This window comes from Lycorma delicatula, chromosome 2 (genome assembly GCF_047948215.1).
Source record: "Lycorma delicatula isolate Av1 chromosome 2, ASM4794821v1, whole genome shotgun sequence".
In the NCBI taxonomy this organism is placed as follows: domain Eukaryota; kingdom Metazoa; phylum Arthropoda; class Insecta; order Hemiptera; family Fulgoridae; genus Lycorma; species Lycorma delicatula.
In genome coordinates this window covers 141,479,432-141,499,044 of record NC_134456.1, presented here as the reverse complement: position 1 = coordinate 141,499,044, position 19,613 = coordinate 141,479,432, and the positions used below count along the sequence as shown (strand labels likewise).

The 19,613-nt window shown below is 32.8% G+C and overlaps 1 protein-coding gene across 19 annotated transcripts in view; it reads left to right on the top strand.

Moving 5' to 3' along the window:
• The window catches only part of LOC142319274 (inactive dipeptidyl peptidase 10), a 362,606-nt gene that overhangs the window by 151,740 nt on the left and 191,253 nt on the right, over positions 1-19,613 (top strand). For 16 of the 19 annotated variants that reach the window (XM_075356364.1, XM_075356358.1, XM_075356366.1 and 13 more), the window contains one exon: positions 13,596-13,686. In XM_075356364.1, coding sequence (XP_075212479.1) covers positions 13,600-13,686 — 87 coding nt within the window. In that variant the 5' untranslated portion in view covers positions 13,596-13,599. Of the gene's footprint in view, positions 1-8,971; positions 9,313-13,595; positions 13,687-19,613 lie in introns of those variants that run through there. The other 3 variants (XM_075356353.1, XM_075356354.1, XM_075356367.1) reach the window with 3 other exon arrangements.

Genomic DNA, 19,613 nt, shown 5'->3' with positions numbered 1-19,613 from the left:
AATCAAATTCTCTACCAGTTTTGTTTAAAACCTTTATGTGTCTAATACTCATCTGACAAAATTATTTTACGCTAAATATAAAACAGATTTTTATCTCGACTCAATTTTTTGTATTTTACTCCACAATTCTGGAAAACTACTAAAAATACAGTTCTACTACCAACTGTTTTTTTTCAATTTTTCAAGTCAGATTTTATGTAAAATCTCTAAATTTACCCTATAATTTGAGTCCCAAGAACTACAGTCTGGCTTAATTTTACCGAAGACGCAGATCAGGGCGAAATCTTTCGCCAGCTAACTTTCGCGAAAGAAACATTTCTGAACCTTTGTTTGTATGAACTTTCTTATTTATTTTCATCAGTAAAACATGTTCTGAAAATTTCTTACATTCTTTGTGAATCATTCTATATATTTTCAGTCTCAAAAAGGAGAAAAATAGAGAAACACTTTAAGAATTTTTACGCATTTAATGTAAAGTTCTCGTTAATTTATATAATGGAGTTAAAAACTATTTTGCAATGAGTAGTTAAAAAAGAATAATCATAATCGTAGAAATTTTGTATAATACGAGTAGTAACATCTAAAGAGAATTTTTTGTTTAGATGAAGTAAATTTTACAACAATAATTTGTGAGTATGTTTTGGAAAGAAACCGATGGCATTTTTGTTAAGATTTTATAGCTGATGTATATAACAGATGTGATAAGTACCATAAAGATGCAATTAAAGTTATGAGTAATAACTTTCATCCCATCAGTACATGAGTACATGATTATACAATCATTATGTAATCAATGTTTCAAGAAAGTTCTGTAACTGACCCAAGATTAGATTAGCCTAATGTATTTGTATCTATTAAACACTACGAGACTCAGCTTTACCTGATCGGCACTTCAGCCATTTGACAGATACAGCCACCAAATATATAACAGTCCCACGGCTCTCCTTTTACCAAGGTATAGTGGTTGCACAGGCCCTGCGTCATCTTCATTGAGACAGGAGAAATCATAATTTGGTCTGATCTATAATCGCAGAACCGAAGATCAGAGAAAAGAAATCAATGATAAGAAAATTTAACAGAACTAACTACGTTTGGGGAACCGGAATACGAAACCAATAAGAACACCCAAATCAAGCCTTAAGACCCACAATCACTTGGGAGATCGGAGCATTTTTATCCAGATGAAAGAAGTAGTTACATTACTGATCGTTGATTATTTTTAACAGGCCTAAATATTTGCTGGAAAAATTGCGCTTTCTCCAAAAATTAATGAAATAACTGATAAAAGGTTTTGATTTCCTCTGGAATTAGGAATTGTGTAGCCGGTGCAAATATCCAAATTAGTTACATATATATATATTTGGCTAAATCCTCATTAGAAGATACTACTTGAGGTAGATATGCTACTTCGTTATTTACAATTGGCCCTTATTTTATTGAAATACATAACTTATATACTTATTTCATTTCATTGAACATAACTAATTGTCTGGCAAAAGAAAGATTGTAAATGCAGAGAGAGTGAAGTTCAAGTGAACACAAGATTTATGAAAAACAGGTGAAAGTATGTAACAATTTTTTGTACATGATTTATTCCAAAGATGTGTTATCTACGATCTTAGGATATGGATTTTCCACACTGTTCCGACATTCCACCTTCATGTTTTTTTGCTTTGCGATATTCTTTAAAAGGTGTTATGAACATTTAAAAACCGACTGATTATGAAATTCTGAAGCGGGAAATGATGAACACACAGCCAAATCTATTATTAGTGGTTTTCTATTTATCAATGAACTGTATATACTGTATTACTAATAACAGCTAGCAATAAAAGTCGTAGTTCGAGTTTAAACACTAAGGCGTATACTTTTCATTAAATCTTACGCAATAAAAGCTCTTTCAGAATAAAGCACCTCTTCAATACACTTTTTTTTTTAATTTAAATTAAACTAAACCTTCCTAATAATCAAATTTTTATAATAAATTTTATGAATGTGGACTCAATCATGTATAAATACGATATTTTTTAATGTAGATTTTAGTGTTTTCATTTTTATGAGGCGTCACAACATCGAGAAATGCAAAGATTCTGAGAGGAATCAATTTTTTACCGACAACAACTTTTTATTTGGTGTATAAATATTATAACACCCCAAAATCTAAAAACCCTTTACCGTTTCAACTTTTATAAAAATGTTTAAATTTAAGAAATGAATGAAGTGTCACATCTACTATAAATAATTTGCATTTATATGAGACAACTTTCCTCTACAACGCAACTTATAAAATATCTTAGAGTATAAAACAATTTTTAACTTTGTTATCAGTTTATTACAGTATATCCTCATCAATCAACAGATGTGAGTAAAATAAAATACACAATCATATTCTCACATGCATGTGAACACACAATTTTTTTTGAGATAAAATATTTAAAAATAGTGATCACAATAATAAATTCAAAACATATTATCGATACGTACAAATTTTAACTGTTTTTAATCACGTAAATAGAATATATCTTTAAAAAATATTTTTGTTTTGCGACCTCTATAGGCGAGACGCTTCACGGTACTCGTTTTCTGCTTTGCTTAAATTCCCTTGTTCTTCTATTTTCTGCTATTTCCTATTCATAGTTTTAACAAATCAATGTTTCTTTAATAATGATTGAATGGTAATATTTCTCTACATCTGACATACTAAGCAATCTGCCTCTTCTTTCTGGATTCTTCAATCTTTATTGTACTACATAATAAGGTAATTATCTCATAATCTCACCGTTATAATTTTGCAGCTATAACAAAAAACTCAAAGAAAATTTTTCATTATTCTTCGTTAAATTATTTGTTAGTTTCTCTTATTCCCTGAATTTAAAAGAGTTGCTAGTTTCAGTTATTACACCTTTGTAGTGCATTAAATCGATAAAATTCACATTGATCTATACGATAAGCTTTCTTTTTGCTTAATTGAATTTAAAATTCTGCTTCTTTTTCTTAAGTGACCAGTAATAAAGAAAAATGAAATTAATTTCAAAACGACTCTAAAAATATCGAAATAATATACCAAAGTAAAATTAATATATGCATTTATTTTGAAATTAAATCATTCCCACTAATTTTTTTATTTAAAATCAAGATAATAAACTTTCTGCGAGTTATGCGAATCACGGGATCGATATCTGAAAACTGAATCTTAAAACTTGTTGAATCTGTGATAGGTTTCATTCAGTTTTTTACCTTTAATTTATCTGAATTTTTATAACAGGTAGAGATCACTTAAGGCGATTATTTTATCCGGTATAAATACATTTTCAAACAAATATTCTCACGGATATATTTATTTTTATTTTTTTTATACCGTTTGAAATTAAACTTATAAATTAAATTTCGTTAGAAAATAGTTCGTTCACTGAAAATTTTGTAACTTATATTTAAATAAAACTTTGTTAGAAATTAGAAGAAATAAATTTTTTTTAAATAATTTTTTTTATTAATTTAAAATACAAATTTTTTTTTGTTTTATTCGGCTTTGTTTTTTATAGTAAGTTAATACCGATCGAAATTGCTAAACTTATTTACACGTATCGATATATATCTACGCATCTCAGTCTGGCATTGGCTGTATTTGAGTAGTATCGGTTGTTGTAGCGAACGTCAGGAACGTTAAGGGTGAATAGAGGGTGGCAAGAGAAATTGAGAGAGAGAGAGAATCAAGGCAAGGGGTCCCGGGCTGACCCGGGCTCTGCACAAGCAACAGCAAGCATAGTAGCAGAGCAGGTACCCCTTGTCAGCCCCCGGTTGCTCCACACCGATTCCCCCTCCCTTCGCAGTTTGTACCGCGAGCTCCCCTAATATGCAAATAAATAACGCCTTCCATATCCAGTAGTTCCCAGTCTACAGTAATCGTATTTAAATTCATAGGGTGCGTGACAAGTTGGTCGGGAATTATTTAAAACGCTACTAATAACGTCAATTAACACACAACCGGAATGCGTGCGATAACTAACAATTTCAACTGCATAAATATTATCACGTGATTTATGTCTAAATAAAAATTATTCTATTTTAAATATTAACCGGCCACTACATGTGATATTTATAAATTTAATTAAAAATTCATAAATTCACTTTTCACAACAATATAATAAGAAAGGTAATATTATATTCACGAAAATATTTGTTTAAGAATTTATTTATACTGAATAAAATAACCGTTTATAAATAATTTATCTGTTATAAAAACGTAAATAAATTAAAAACAAAAAAATTACGAAAAGTAATCTATTACAGATTCAACAAGTATTAAGAAGAGAAATTATGTTTAATATAATCACTAAATATACATTCAAAAATTAGAGGTGTACAAAAAAGCTTATATAATTAAATAATTAAACAATGTATGAAGCCTTTTGTTTTTCCAAACATCGTAAATGAATATTTTATTCAGTTCCGTAAATAATATTTATTAAGTAAATAAATAACGTAGAAATTTTTCATTGTGCTAATCCACGGATTATGAAAAAATGTCTACTCCAGCAGCTACATGGAAGGATGAAGAATAACCGTGGGAAAACCATTAATCAAAGCATCACTAATACAAAATTAATAAATCAGAAGAGAAATGGTTATAATCCATAATAACTTATAAAAAAAAAGTGTATGAAATGTTCACGAAAATACGGGACAATACTTCATAAATAAAATCAATACAGAGTAAAACAACAATTCTTTGAGGATTGGAAAATATTTAATTGGTCGTTATATAAGGAAGTAGAAATTTTGTCTTATTAAATTTTTATTATTATGATTATTAAAAAAAAACTACTTGTGATTAATTTTTAAGGAAATTTAATTTGTAATTTAGTATTATAGAAAAAGCCGTTTCATCTGGTTTGACAAAAATAGATACGACTGCTTTTTTTAAGAATAAATGACTACTTTTTTTTTTTAAAACTATACCGCATCTCTAAATAAATATATATATGTATATATATTTATATTTAATAATTTTTCCGCATAAAAACGAGAGAATAATTAATTAATTACATTTTAGACTGCATAATTTTCGTATATTTTTCGGAAAAAAGGGATCTGACATACTATTTCTATGCTACAGAAATAACTGAAAAGAAATTAATTGATATTTCTGTGATAAAGACCCGAAAAAATGTTGAATTTATTATTATTGTTCTAAAAAAAATTTATGAATAATTAACCACACACCTGGGTTTTAACAAAAAGATGGGATGCTTAGTCGTAGAATTTTTTTAAAACTTTTTTTAAAACTTAGCCTTAATTTATAAATTAAAGTTTTTTGTGACCGAAAAGCCAAATTAATATAATACTCACGAAGCTGAGAATCAGATAAAATTTGCTAATATATAAATTTCTACAATACATGTTTATGTATGAACATTTATAATGTCTATTACTCCATTTGTATTACTCCTTTTTGTATTTTTTCTTATTACTCCTTTTGTATTTTGTAACAATTTAGACTGCATAATACTGATATGGAACCGATACAGAACCATATAATACACATATATATTAATATATATGTAATAAATATATTATAATCCTTATTAATATGGATAAAATTAAGTTCAAAAGAATAATAAAATCGACAACAAACTGAGCTCCACTGAAAACAATATATATATAATATATATATATATATACAGACGGAGAAAGAGAGAGAGAGAGAGAGAGAGAGAGAGAGAGTGAGTGGGTGTGTGTTTCACTAAATTTCGACTAAAATAGGTTTTCTGTTAAAAACAAATGGCCAAACATAACTTGATAACAGTTAATTTCTATCAATTTCATTCAAGCTAAAGCTAAAAGAACAATTTTGAAGAAGCATATGTTTTATAGTCTTTACCACAATTTTTTAAAGTTTGTTTTATTTTTTTGGAAAGTTAATTCATTTTATACTTTTTGTTATTATATTGTTTAAAGTACGGACAGACCTAAAAATATCCTGCCCATATGAAAAAAAAAAACTGCTCGCAAGAAAGGCAAAGATAAGAGATCTGCGTCTTTATAGAACTAAGAAATGAAACACAAACAGACGACATGAAACAACTGCAATCTAACGTGAGATAAAGTTGTCTGGAATGAGGAAATAAATAAGTTTATTTTTAACGAATTTTTGATATGAAATAACAAAACAGAATACAAAGAAACGACATAAATAGACTTCTAACAAATTTCAACAAAGGCTGTCTGAAATGCTAGATTGCGTATTATTTTTTTTACCAAGTTTACTAAAAAAACTTTGTAAAAATATTTTGGATAAAAATTAATTAAAATATCAGAATTGGATCAAACTATAAGTCACTATAACAAAATAATCCAAGCAATTGTAGCGGAAATAAAAGGAAATGTAAAATGTATTCAAATCGTCTACGTAGAGAATATAACTTCTAGTTTAAAAGATTTTCCGCTTAAGTTGCAACGGGACCATCATAATCATCTAAATCGGTAAATTTAAATAAAAGGTTTAAACATATATAAAATGAAATAAATATGGAAAGAATTGAAATCCTACTTCTTTTGTTGAATTTGTTAAACAAAAATAATTGTCTGAAATAATAGTGCCAGAAGTGTATGAAAAAAATAAATAAATAAAATCAGCGCAAATGTAACAAAAATACAATTTTAATTGCATATAAGATGTCTTATTCTAATTTTTATCTGAAATTAAAGTGCTTTCGTTGTATACAGTATTTTATTGTTAAAAATATAGGTCTACATAAGAATATTAAATATATATAGTTAAAAAGTAAAAAATAACATAATTAAATTATTGTTATAATAGACGTGTCTAGTTTTTTAATTTTCATATTTATACATAATAATTCAAGTATTATTACCGATTAAGTGCATTTATTCAAAAAATTGCTAAAATGTTGACAATAATAATTTTTAAAAAATAAATTTGAAGTAAATCTAATAAATTTAAAGGTTGATACACAATTAAACTTGTATAACGAAGTAGATGAGAACATTAAAGAACACAACATATAACCGGCAGTGTTCAACAACAAACAGTGGAATGATTCAGAATATCAGAGGTTCCAAAATTCCGCAAAGACAAAGAAAAGTGGACCGAATACTGGTCAGAACAAAATATTTGCTATTCCAGATTTTAAGAAAGACAAGAAAAAGAGATTGAAAAAATAAATTAAACAATACTTAGCGTGCTCTTTAGTATGACGTATGATAACAAACAGCATAAAATAAATTTAAATATTTTCCCACCGGGTTGGTCTACTGATAAACTCGTCGCCGCAACGTCAACTGTTTAACAGCTGATTTTCGAAGTCGAATGTTCTGAGGTTTAAATCCTAGTAAAGATTAGATACTTTTATACCGATTTGAATACTAGACAGTGGATACCGGTGTACTTTGGTGGTTGGAATTCAATTGAACCATATATTTCAGGAATGGTCAGCCTGTCTGTACAAGAGTACACCTCATTTACACGTCATTCATCCTCATCTCACTAATCCATGGGAGTGGGGTTGCTTACTGATCACTAATTGAACAGATTAAAACGTACACATCAGGAAAAAAATTGAATATTTTATAATTATTAATGAAGAAGAAAATAGTTTTAAGCTGAAATAGAAAAATCTAAAGTAATTATAGTTTAAGAGAATAATTTATTTACGTTAAATTAAGTACATTAAGGAATCCTTCCAATTACAATGAATATGGTATCTAAACAATTTTTATCAAAAGTAAATAGAATTTTTAGTCGGTAATAGAATCCCGTTATCATTATTCACGTTGAATTAAGTGGAATAGAATCTAATTTTTATTTCATAAGAAATGTTTTGTGCGTATTTTCTGTTAAATATATCACCCCAGAGGAGCAGAATGTATAATAATAATTCTATAAAAAAAAAAGAAATAAGTTATTGGTGAGCACATTAACATAATAGCATCACAGCTTGCTTTTCTCTCAATACAAAAAAAATTAAATTAAACTATAGTATTTCTATATAACATTACAATAATTTTGAAAATCAGTCATCCTACTGCCAAAGGCCTATTCCATTTCTCTGCACACTTCTATACCGAGCTTCTTTATACCACTGTCTCACAATTTCGTAATTCCACCTTGTCCTTTGTCGGTCTCTCTTCCTCTTACCGAAATTTGGTATTCAGAGTAATACGGGAAGCTATTCTTATTCATAAGAACATCATCTTATTATAGAATTTATTAACTTGTATATTGATTTTTTTCTTAACTTATTTAAATTAGATACGTTTACTTTGTAGAAAAAGAATAAAATTTACGTATTCCTTTTAATAATAGTTACTTTTATTTTCTATATAATTTTCTTATTCAGCTTATCAAAACGCAAACAAACATTTTTTTTTAATTACCATTTCGAAACGAAAAAGCTACTTGTGAAAATTTTTAACAAATAAAAAAAAACCCATCCAAATTGGAGGAAGACAGTAAAAAGGTTTATTTATTAAAAACTTAATAAAAAATATATTTTTGAATTTTTTTTGTTCGTTTCAAATCGTATAGATTATACCACATAGGTAGAAAGCTGTAAACTACTTTTTTTGGTTTTTGAACAAAAATTCCAGTAATAAAATTAAATGTGTGCATGCTAACAGAAAACCTGCTGAGGATTAATAACCACCCTTAATTTGTTGTCATCATTATTAAAGTATTAAACTCATCGTCGAAGCTTTAGAGCGACTAGTGTAATTTATATAAGGGAAGTGGTTTATTTTTAAATTTAATATAAATTTTTTTCTACAATCAATATTTTTTATTGCAATAAAAGAAGACAAGATTAAGTAGCAAATGCTAACTATATATATAAAATGTGATTTATATTATAAAAGAAATTTGATAGAGATATAGGATGAAATTTCATGTTCAACTTATAAAAAAAAAAGAAAAGAAAAAAAGAGACAAATATTTCATCTGACCCGTTTATAGACACGTAGACACGCTATTCAGGCATTTGGTATTTCCTAAAAGGTCAGTCGAGAACCAGCAGCAGTACGAGCCGTCACAATTATTTTAAAGTTACTTCGCGACTGGTGGTGATAGAAATTTACAACCGAAATATAATTGTTAAAACTGAAAAATGTTATTTAATATTATAAATATCATTCTAAAAGTAAAAGATTATTATTTTCTGTGAAATTTAAAAAAAAATCAGTGTTAAAAAGCGGTGTTAAATAAAGCGGTTTGTGGGAAAAGGATATCATCAATTTAATAATAATTTAAACATGGTAGAAAAGGCTGAATCTGAACAACAACGTCCTAAGTAAGTGGTAAGATTTAGTAATAACAAAATATTAGACGTATTATCTATTTTTATTATTATTACTCACCGGTATAATTTTAAAACTACGTTTTTAAGCTGAAACTACATTATTGGTAATTCTCATCGAATTATTAGATGAAACTAAATACAAGTGACATAGATCTCATGAAATCATATTAATTAAACTGAATTAAAATATAAAAGTTTACAGATTATCTCGCTAATAACTAAATGTTACCAATATAAACCCATGTTTTAAATATTTATTCTATCACGGTAATCGATTTTAGACATTTTAGTCTCTACCAGTAAGATTTTCTAGCCTATCTTAGGTTAGAGATGTTCTGCAGGATGTCAAAATATAATTAATTATTTATCATATTTTCATGGGTTTTTAAATTTTTTTTAACTTTTAATTCAATCAGCGGGTAATTTTTTTGTAAATTTAAGTTGTAATTGGATAAGATCTTAAAATTTACAGGTATTAAAAAATTGTAATTCATATTCAGAAATATGCTGAAATTTTTTTTTATATTTAAAAATGTAACAAAAAAACATTAAAATATTACGTGTCAGCCTCAAAATAATTTGTAAAAAGATGTTATAATTACGTTACAGGATAATATTAATTTGTATATGATAGTTAATGTACTTTTCACCAGAAAGTACATTAGTTTATAAAAAAAGAATTTCATTTTTGAAATATAGCAATCGAAATAAAGCATATTTGTATCATTCACACTTTCTAACTTGCTGCAAAAAAAAAAAATAGAAAAACTGTAAGAAAATGAATAAAAAGAATTCTGGTTCTTTTTATTACGTACTTTTTTTACAATCAATAATGAAAATTATTTGTGAATAAAATAGGAATATATCTTAGAAAATGTAATATAAACGGAAAAATTATTACGTTTATATTCCGTTTAAAGCTAGGCAAGAACAATTATTATTAATAAGTGATTAGAAAAACAAATATTTAATAGAAATTGTGATTTAGAAGTTTATTTTTAAGAAATTTTACATAAGCCTAAGTCAAAGTACGCTATAAAACAATCCAAGATTACTATTTTAATTTGTAAAATATTTTCTTCAATTATTTCGAGAAAAAAATTATTAAAGTTTTAATAAAACTTAAATATTTTCTTCCTACTCAACTAATATTGTAACTAAACGATTGTAAATACTTTTATTTTTTTTAATGAAGTGATGGTATTTAAAAAAATTGTTTCATCTTCAGTACTTAAATAAAAGTATAGTACATAAAAGTATTTACTATCAAAACAAGCTGTAGTATATTTTATTTTACATTTTATATTTCAAGTACACATTATCAAGTGAAAAACATGAAATTATGTATGAAGATTTTCACATATTTACCGAGAAAAAACTATATTCATTAAGAACATTTATTTCTGCGGCGATATGTAGCTTTATTTCATCAAAAATATTATTGATTTTATATTTTACACAATTTAAAAAATTTTGAAATATCGATTTGCAAGTTAGTCAGAATAAATAAGTCTTTCGGTGTGGACAAACTCTCTCCGGCGTCATTCTTGATAAAGGTGAAACCCTATAACAAATAAAAATTTTGAAAAGATTTTTACTTGATGTTTCGATATTTAAGACAATGGTAATTTCTGTATATAAATTATAATGTTAGTGTTTTTGCTTATACCGATGTTTGCTTAAAATTCAAAATTGGCTCGGATGATCTGAATGATTATTTTACCTGTACATTATTGAATTTTAAATAATGTTTTAAACAAAAATTTATCAAGAAAAAACTTATCGGGTGAGTATTAATGTAAAAACTATAGAGATATTGTATTTTTTTTGGTCAAAGTATTCTGAGTTCTTGACTAATTTACGTTATACCTGTACATCTATAAGAAATAGTTTTATTGTTTCTGCAAAAAAAGAATTTAGAAAATGACATAATTTATGTATCAAAATTGAGTAAACAATTCTTGAAATATTAGAGAAATTATAAGAGATATTATTTTTTCAAAATTTGGTAAGTAAGCGAAATTGTAATTTTTTATTAAGGATTTACTGTAATACAAGATCAAATCTCTTTTACTAGGAGAAATATTCTTTTTCGAGGACATTTTTTCAGATACCTTTTTGTTTAAACAAAACCTTTATTGTAACTTACTTTCCAGAAGATATAATTGTAATTTTCTAGAAAATTCTAAAACTGGTCAAAAAAGGATGTTTTAAATCGAACAATGTTATTATATATTAATGTTATTTTTTTATGTAGTGATATTTTGATGAAAACATTCTGAAACAGAAAGTTTCAGTAAAATGAAATAGAAATTTTCACAATATTTTATGTTTCCGCTAGGGTAATCATAATTGATTTGAGCAATATTTTCTGCCTTTCTTAGTACTGTCACTCTAACATTTGTAGCTGACGCGTTTCGTATTACCTCCATTCTCAAAACTACTTTTAGCACTGAGATTGTTGAAAATCAATATAGGAAAGGCAGAAAATAACACTTAAATCAATTTTAAAACAGAAATCATTCTGTTTCAATTTATTCTTCGATAGATAAGTATTGTACTGTTTCATAAAGACCTCTTTCTATATTCAGTTAATAAAACCATAGTTCGTCTATAAATTGGTAAGAATCCGTTTTATTTTGATTTTCTTTCATTTTATCCAAAACTGAACCCGTAACTCATTATTTCAATTTATGATCACAATGATGTACGCCAATTCTGTCGACTTTCGTCCGTTTTCTGTTTGTGCGAGATTAAGTATCAATAATTTACACTGTTTAAAAATCTTAATTATGTCTTTACACATTTATTTACATATGGCCAACTACTGTTGACACAAATAAATTTTAGACATTTAACTGGTTCAGGATGCAATTAAGAAAACCGTAATGGGAAAAAATCAAACCTACTCCACTTTTTAAAAAAGAAATTATCACGGTGAGGATATATTTTATCAATAATCTTTGAAGGTTTACAACAGAAAATTTACAAGAAACATTCTTTTTCAGTAACAGTGATTCCATAAAAGATTAGCCAGCCAGTATTTTTTCTTTTTGTGTTCGCTTTTTCTGGTTTTTCCCCCTACCTCCCGGAACCAGACCCCCAATTAAACATTAACACGGTTTCAGAAGGTACCTTTGCCTCTAGTCACCAGACGAGGGAAATGCCGAGTCCGGCTATGCCGTTCCTGGCCTCCATCACCCAGCAACTGAGACTCGATCCTTTGTGCTTCGCCTCTAACGGGGACACCCCAGAGAGACGGCTTCGTCGGGACTCAGTCGTTTAGTTCAGGGGCTCAAGAGTCCCCATTTTGCTTTTTATGGCTGAGGATGCGATTTAGATAATAATTTTAGTAAATGAAATTAAAAAAAAACAAAAAAAAACAGAATTTTAAATAACTTCAAAACCATTTTCTTTTAGTACAAGGAAGTATTGTAATCACGAAAAATTTCGGTTTTCAGATTTCAGCGGAAATATCCATTCTGACCATCCCTGAATCCATTTTGACTAGTTCCGGCGTGACGTCTGTGCGTACAAAAATGCATAATTCAAAAACGATTAGCCGTAGGATGTAGAAATTTTGGAGTTAGAACTTTTTTAACATCTACTTGTGTACCTCCCCTTTTGATTGTAATCGACTGGACAAAGGTGTCCAAAAAGCCCAAAATCCAAAAGATTTGGATTTTAGACATTTTCTTAACTGCAGTAATAAGCCCTCATTGAGAGCTTTTCAACGATATGACGTAGGTAGTACTTATTTTCATTGGTTCCAGAATTATAGCACAATAAAAGTTTAATTAATGAAATATTTGGATCTTACAAGAAGACACGTCGGTTCGAATCCGACTTTATTTCCTTTTTTTAACTTTTTTTTTAATTTAAATATATTGATTTATTAACCTCTGATTGTAAAAAAACCTACAATAAATAATAATTCAATAACAAAAAAATGGAAAAAAATTATGTAGGAAAAATATATGTAATTTAATAGGCGTACAAGGAAGTCAGATTTTTTTAATTTTAAGGTGTGATTTATTTATCCTTTTTAATATTTTCTTAAAAGATTTCAACGACAAGAATTAAAACAAATAACATTTTAAATATTTTGGTACTAAACACTTTTTTTAATTCTAATTGAGGGATCCCTTCAAGATACGAGGAATAAATAAAAACTCATACCTAGAGAAACACCAGGTAATTCAAATTGTTAGAATTAAATATTGAAAAAGATTTTGAATACGAATTTTTTAAATATATTATAAAATAATATTTTTGTTTTAGGGCGATGCATGCGGCGATAGAGCGGAACTCCTGGCGGCTGCCGCCGGAGGATATTGTTCAAGTCGCCGATCCGAGGTCAAAAAAAGCGCAGGTATCAAAAAACTATACTTTCATAAAAATTAATTTATAAAATAGAAAAAATTAAAATAATATTAGTAATAGTATATATTTAACGTAGTATGCTACTTTTAAGTAAAACTAGCTTTTTCATTTAAAAAAAAATTCTGAACTAACAAAATCTAATTTAATAGATAATATATGCACATAAAATCATATTAAAGCAGTGCATTTCTTGAAACTACTTGGAAAAAAGTCAGTAATCTGTTTTAATCTAAAAAATAAATAACAAAAAATAACAGTCTTTATTAAATTCAAGCTGTACGTATCAGTGTAAGAATAAAAACAAATGGGATGGAAAATTAGTTCACTATTTCCATAATTGGCGTAGATAATTTTAAATTGAATCTTACTGAGTAATTTTGTAGTATTTTTTTATTTTTAATCCATCAAAAAATAAAATGATTTTGATGAATTTAAAAACGTGTACGTATAATTTATTTTTTTTTTTAAATTTAACGAAGTTAAAAATTTTTATAGCTGCAGTATTTTAAACGTCACTTTAAAACACTATAATAAGATATTAGGATTTATCTTAGATGAACAAAAAAAAAATATTCTACATAATCGTTTTACTCTAATGAATCCTAACTACAGAAAATGTTTGTAAATCACTAAAATAAAGCAAAACATACATTTAAACATAGAAATGTATACATTTTTTTAACTAAATATATTTGGTATAATTTTTTTGTTCTTTTTCGTTTTATTTCAATCAAAATAGTTTTTTAATAACATTATTGTCGACGTGCTAATTTTTAAACCCGTCGAATAATTTAAATCAGATCAGCGAATTGTTATGTAGCAGTAACAATCTGTTGAAAAATTACACAAAAAAACGAATATTTTTGTGTAATAGTATCAATACCTAATTTGAATTATGAAAACTTATAATAAAGATCATAATAAAACTAAATACAGATAAAACTCCGGGAAAATTTAAAATAACGAAAATAAGATATTAATACAGTACAGATCTATTAGTTCAGATTTGTTCGTTCTGGCGTACAGAAATTTTAACAAAAAAAATGACAAAAATCAAGATCATTTCTTTGCAAGTGCTAAATCTGGTTATTAGGAGGAAGTATTTTGGCGCTCATCATACTAATATAGTAGTTTTTAAATCTTTGGGAGCCGGGTACAACTACTTGTTGTATTAGGTGTTATTCACACTTATTGCTGTTGAATAAACATTCGTCCTTGGGAGATATGCATCAATATTTTCCTCCTCACATCCTGTTATTTTTATTTTAAAATTAAATATATTTTTACAACTATCTAAAAACGAGCTGTTCAGCTATGTAAATAGCAGAAACAAAATAAAGATTACTACCCTGTTAGAAACTTGATAAATAAATTCTAGGTGCACGAATAAACCTGAACAGAGGACCGAATCTACTTTATGCATTCGATGGAACTATAAATAGAATTTTTTTATTCATCCCCTTGTATGTATGCTAAATGTTTCCTCAAACAATCATAAAAAAAGCACAAACATATTTTACAATCTAAGACCTATATTCTTTCAAACAGATACTATCAAAGAAATTAAAAAAATTGAAGAGATAAAGCGTTCTGAAAGTAAGTAAAATATTTTTTGGTTTGGCTAATATCATAAACAAAGCTAGATTAGATTACATTATTTTAATTTATTTATTTGAAATAAAATGGAATGGAATGGAATGCAAAGTTGGCAGGAGTCTATTACTCCCTACTTTATCGCAGAACCTGGACAGAGTCCCTTGCTGCTGGATCATTCTAATCGGGCTTGTTTTTAAAAGGGTTATTTTTTTAATCTCGGATCTAATTTTTCAAGTTTTGTCTATTATTATTTTAGTGAATTTAAGACGGATTTAATTGCATTCCAATCCGTTGTTAAACCAGCGTTATCGAACCCATTTCATGGGCCGACCGCGGAAGGCTAGGCTTATAAAGCCTGTCCTCCCGACGTAATTCCCCTTCAGACCGTCCACTGAAGTCCTTTCGGTGCTAACTCTTTAATAGGCTAGCAGGAATACGCCACAACGGGGCACTAGCTATAAGGAGGGAGCAATGCGTCCCCTTTTCCGGAGGAGTCGCAATTGCTGGGATATTTTGTCTTACTGTAAGTTTTTTTTTAAATTTAGACCGCGTTTTTGTTTTATGCGCGACTTACCGTGTTTGACGTCTTCAAACTATATAACTCGCGACCCCGGAAACGCGTCTGACGCACTATTCCGTTTATGGCTCATGCGATATGGAGGCCCCTAAGCCTGGTTTGTCGATTTTCGGCTACCGCACCGCACCATCACGGTGGTTCGTCCAGTACGGCGTGAGGCCGCTTCCTTACAACTGTCGGAGTTGGGTCCTCTCGGCAGATGTCCCGAAGATGACTGTGTTCGGACACAGCCGCTCTCCCGAACAGTCTGCGCGCCTGCGCCACCCCCACCTCGGACACGGATTGAAATCTCGCATCAGATCGGAGAGTGGCGTTCCTGACGAACCACGGAGCTCCAAAGATCGTCCGCAACGCGATGTTTTGGACGGCCTCGATCTTCTTTTGAAGCGAGGAGCTCAACATTGCCCCCCATGCCGGGTAAGCATATGTTAGAATCGGCAGTACGTATAGCCGAAAAATGAGGAGCTTAGTTGCCAGTGGGTACGGGCTGGCACTGTTCAGCACTGGGTATAGCGAGGCTCTGGCGGCCTTAGCCCTCCGGGTCGCATAATTTACATGTTCGCCGAAGGTAAGCCGCCTGTCCAACACCACCCCCAGGTACTTAACTGTTTTCTCAAAAGGGATTTTCTCCCCTGAGATTTCCAGCTCTCTGGTCGGTTTTCGTGTCTTGCATGTGAACATCACGGCCACCGATTTTTCACCGTTGACCCTGATTCTCCACATGTCGAGCCACGGTTCCACTAAGTCCAGCTGCCTTTGGAGCCTCCGGACCGCGTAATCCACATTTGCGGATTCGTAGAAATATGCCGTGTCGTCTGCGTAAAGGGCCGTTTTGACCCCTTCCGACAGCGGCATATCGTTCACGTACAAGGTGTACAAGAACGGGGAAAGTACTGCTCCTTGGGGAACCCCAGCGGCTATTTCTCTGGTAGAGGAAATCGTTTCCCCTACGCGCACGACAAAATGTCGGTCTAGCAGATATGACCGCATCAGTCTGACATAGCGGTACGGGATCGCCGATCGCGCTAGCTTATAAAGCAGCCCGCTATGCCAAACTTTGTCAAAGGCCTTGGCCACATCCAGAAAAACGGCTGCAGTCACCCGTTTCCTGTTCAGGCCTCCGACAAGGTCGTCTATTATTTTTACCAGTTGGAGGGTGGTTGAGTGACCCTCCCTGAACCCAAATTGCTCGGGCCGCACTTCTCCCTCCATGTATCGCCTCAGTTTTTCGAGAAAAATCCTCTCGAACAACTTAGACAATACCGGTAACAGGGAGATTGGCCTATAATTCCGTGGGAAAAGTAAACTTTTCCCCGGTTTGGGTAAACATACGACTTTGGCCGTTTTCCAACAATTCGGGAAATATCCAACGTACAAAATGGACGTGAATATCACCGAAATTGCTGTAATCACGGAGGCCGGTATGTTCCGGAATGCACGGGCGCTGATCCCGTCGACACCCGGGGCCTTGTCGGGGCTTGTGGCCTTAATGGCTGCGGAAACTTCCGCTTCAGTGACTTGGTCAATCTCTAGAGGGGCGTCCTCCACCTGTGAGAAATAATCTACAAGAAAGGATTCCACCTCGGTTGTGTGCTCGTCGTTCGGGGAGGGAGGGGGGTTTGGAGTGAACTGCTCCTCCAAGGTATCGGCGAATACCTCGGCCCTCTCCGCCTCCGAGTATGCAAGAAAACCTCGCTGCCCCACAACCGGATGGCGAGGCTTCTTCCCTTCTCGCAGTCTCCTGTTCAACCTGAACACCGAGGAGATGTCGTCAGAGACCGAGGCGAGGTATTCGTTCCACGAATCCTCTCGATGGCTTGTCAGCAGTTGTTTTACCCTGTCCGTTTGATTATAAAAGGCCCGCTTATCAGCGGGGGACAGGGTGATTCGATATCTCCTCCTCAGTCGTCGTTTCTCCGTTATGGCTTCGGAGATATGAGGAGGGAGGTCGTTTCGAACAACTGCTCGAGTTTTGGCCGATGAGCTGCCTGCCAGGGCCTCGGTCATTGACGACGTGACGCGCCCGACAGTGTCGTCGATTTCCTCCGGGGTGTTCAGGAGCTCAGGATTTACCGGCCTGTACTCCCGCTGGAGGGTCTCGTAGAACCTTTTCCAGTTGACTGACCTTCGGGGTATAGGCGGGGGATCTCGGCCACCCCCTGCCTGACCTAGTTCCAACAGGACAGGGGAATGGTCCGAGCTGAGGTCTTCTATCGTTTCAATCATGAATGGGAGGGTACCCCCCTTCATGACTGCGATATCCAGCACGTCAGGCCTAGATCTGCCTGAGCGATGCACGAACGTGGGCACCTCAGGGCCTACGACGACCAAGCGGCGGGCTCTCGCCCTTTCGTACAGCAATCTGCCATTCGGATTTGTCAGAATGCTGTTCCATGACACGTGTTTGGCATTGAGGTCGCCCATGAGTATCACGGGCCCATCCCAATTTTCCAGCACGGCATCCAGATCTGCGCCGGTTACCGCGTCGTTCGGCTTGCTATAAGCCGAAACCAGCCGATACACCGTGCCCAGATGCTCCACATGCACACACGTTTGCTCCATCACGTTTGTATGAAGAACAACGCGCGTATGCATATGGCGTCTGTGGACTAAAACCGCAGTTCCACCAGAGGTGCGAGATCCGGGTCGAACTGGCCTATCCGTCCTATATGTAAAATAGTTCCGAAGGGTCAGTTGCTTGTTTGGGTTCAAGCACGTCTCAGACAACAGTATCACGTCTATCAGTAGATCCTCGGCCAGACGGCATAGTTCCTTCGTCCGGCCTACTACTGAGTTGGCGTTCCACTGGAAGAGTCTGAGGGTGGGCCTAACTATACCTGGACAGTACAGCCATGAGGCACTCTATTAAGGACTGAATACAGTCCTTGAGAGATTTTGCCTGGAGCAGGCGTGGCAAAACCATCATGATATCTGGCAGGATATCCTTCACTGTCATCTGCGACAGGAAGTCGATGCCAGTGGTCTCCAACGGGGTAGCCGGTTTCGGATTGCCGCTGGGGGTGCCTTTTGGCGCGGCCGCCCTTTTGGTGGGGCGCGGGGCCACAGTGTTTTTAACAGCCTGCTTGGCCTTCCCAGCCGGAGCAGGCTTTGCCTTTCCCGTCGAGGAAGGCTTGGCCTTCTTCGCCGGGGCCGGCTTTGTCGCCGCCTTTTGTTTCACCACCTTCTTGGTGGTTGCCGCCGGTTTTGGCTTGGCGGGTGTTGGGGAGGGTACCTCCCCTTTTTTCACGACCGCTTTGGCCACAGGTGCCGGCACCTCCGGTTTGGGGACTGTTTTTCCCCCACCGGCAACACGGGCCCAGCTGCGGCCGTCCAAAGTCGCGGGCTTTTTAAGTCCCTTGACTTTGTTTGTCTGCTCCTTATAATAGGGGCAGCCCCTGTAATTGGCCGGATGTGGCCCCTTACAGTTGACGCATGAGGCTGGTTCCTCACGCGGCTTGACGCAGGCAGAAGTGTCGTGGTTTCCACCACACTTTACGCATTGCTGGGCCCTCTGGCAGTAATTGGACGAGTGTCCAAATTTCTGGCATCTGTGGCACTGGGGTGGCCCCCCTCGTGACACAAATGCAGTCACTGCGACCTTGCAGTAAAAAATACTGCCAAGGTCATAAATGGCCCGGGCCAAAGGGGTCCTCTTAAGGGCCACTAGGCAGGTCGGGGTTTCCCGACCGTCCCTTGTGAGGAGCTTCTTAACCGAAACCACCTCATAGCCAAGGGAGGTCAGT